Source organism: Haliaeetus leucocephalus, unplaced genomic scaffold, assembly GCF_000737465.1.
Source record: "Haliaeetus leucocephalus isolate CR32 unplaced genomic scaffold, Haliaeetus_leucocephalus-4.0 Scaffold848, whole genome shotgun sequence".
Lineage (NCBI taxonomy): Eukaryota > Metazoa > Chordata > Aves > Accipitriformes > Accipitridae > Haliaeetus > Haliaeetus leucocephalus.
The window spans coordinates 15949089-15949429 of NW_010973284.1; the positions used below are offsets into that span (position 1 = coordinate 15949089).

The window sequence follows — 341 nt, forward strand, 5'->3', positions numbered from 1 at the left end:
CAACCCCCACCCCCGCCGGCTCTCCGGGGAGCCCCCGGGCCGCCGCCCCGCCGGGAGCCACCTTACCTCCGGTTCTGGTACCAGGTTTTCACCTGCGTGTCGGTGAGGTTGAGGGCGGCGGCCAGGTCCATACGGTCCTGCACGCTCAGGTACTTCTGCCGCTCGAAGCTGCGCTCCAGCTGGTTGAGCTGGTGGTCGGAGAAGGCGGTCCGCGCCTTCCGCGGCTTCTTGGCCCGCACCGGCGGGCTGTCCCGGCTGCTGCTGATCTCCCGGTCGCCCTCCTCCTTTGTCCCTGCGAGCGAGCCGAGGCGCGGTGAGGGCCGGCGGGACACCGGCTCGCC

At 72.4% G+C, this 341-nt stretch overlaps 1 protein-coding gene across 1 annotated transcript in view; it reads right to left on the reverse strand.

Moving 5' to 3' along the window:
• Positions 1-341, reverse strand: part of BARHL2 (BarH-like homeobox 2) — a 2843-nt gene that overhangs the window by 622 nt on the left and 1880 nt on the right. The window contains exon 2 of the mRNA XM_010582610.1: positions 67-292. Coding sequence (XP_010580912.1) covers positions 67-292 — 226 coding nt within the window. The remainder of the gene's footprint in view (positions 1-66; positions 293-341) is intronic.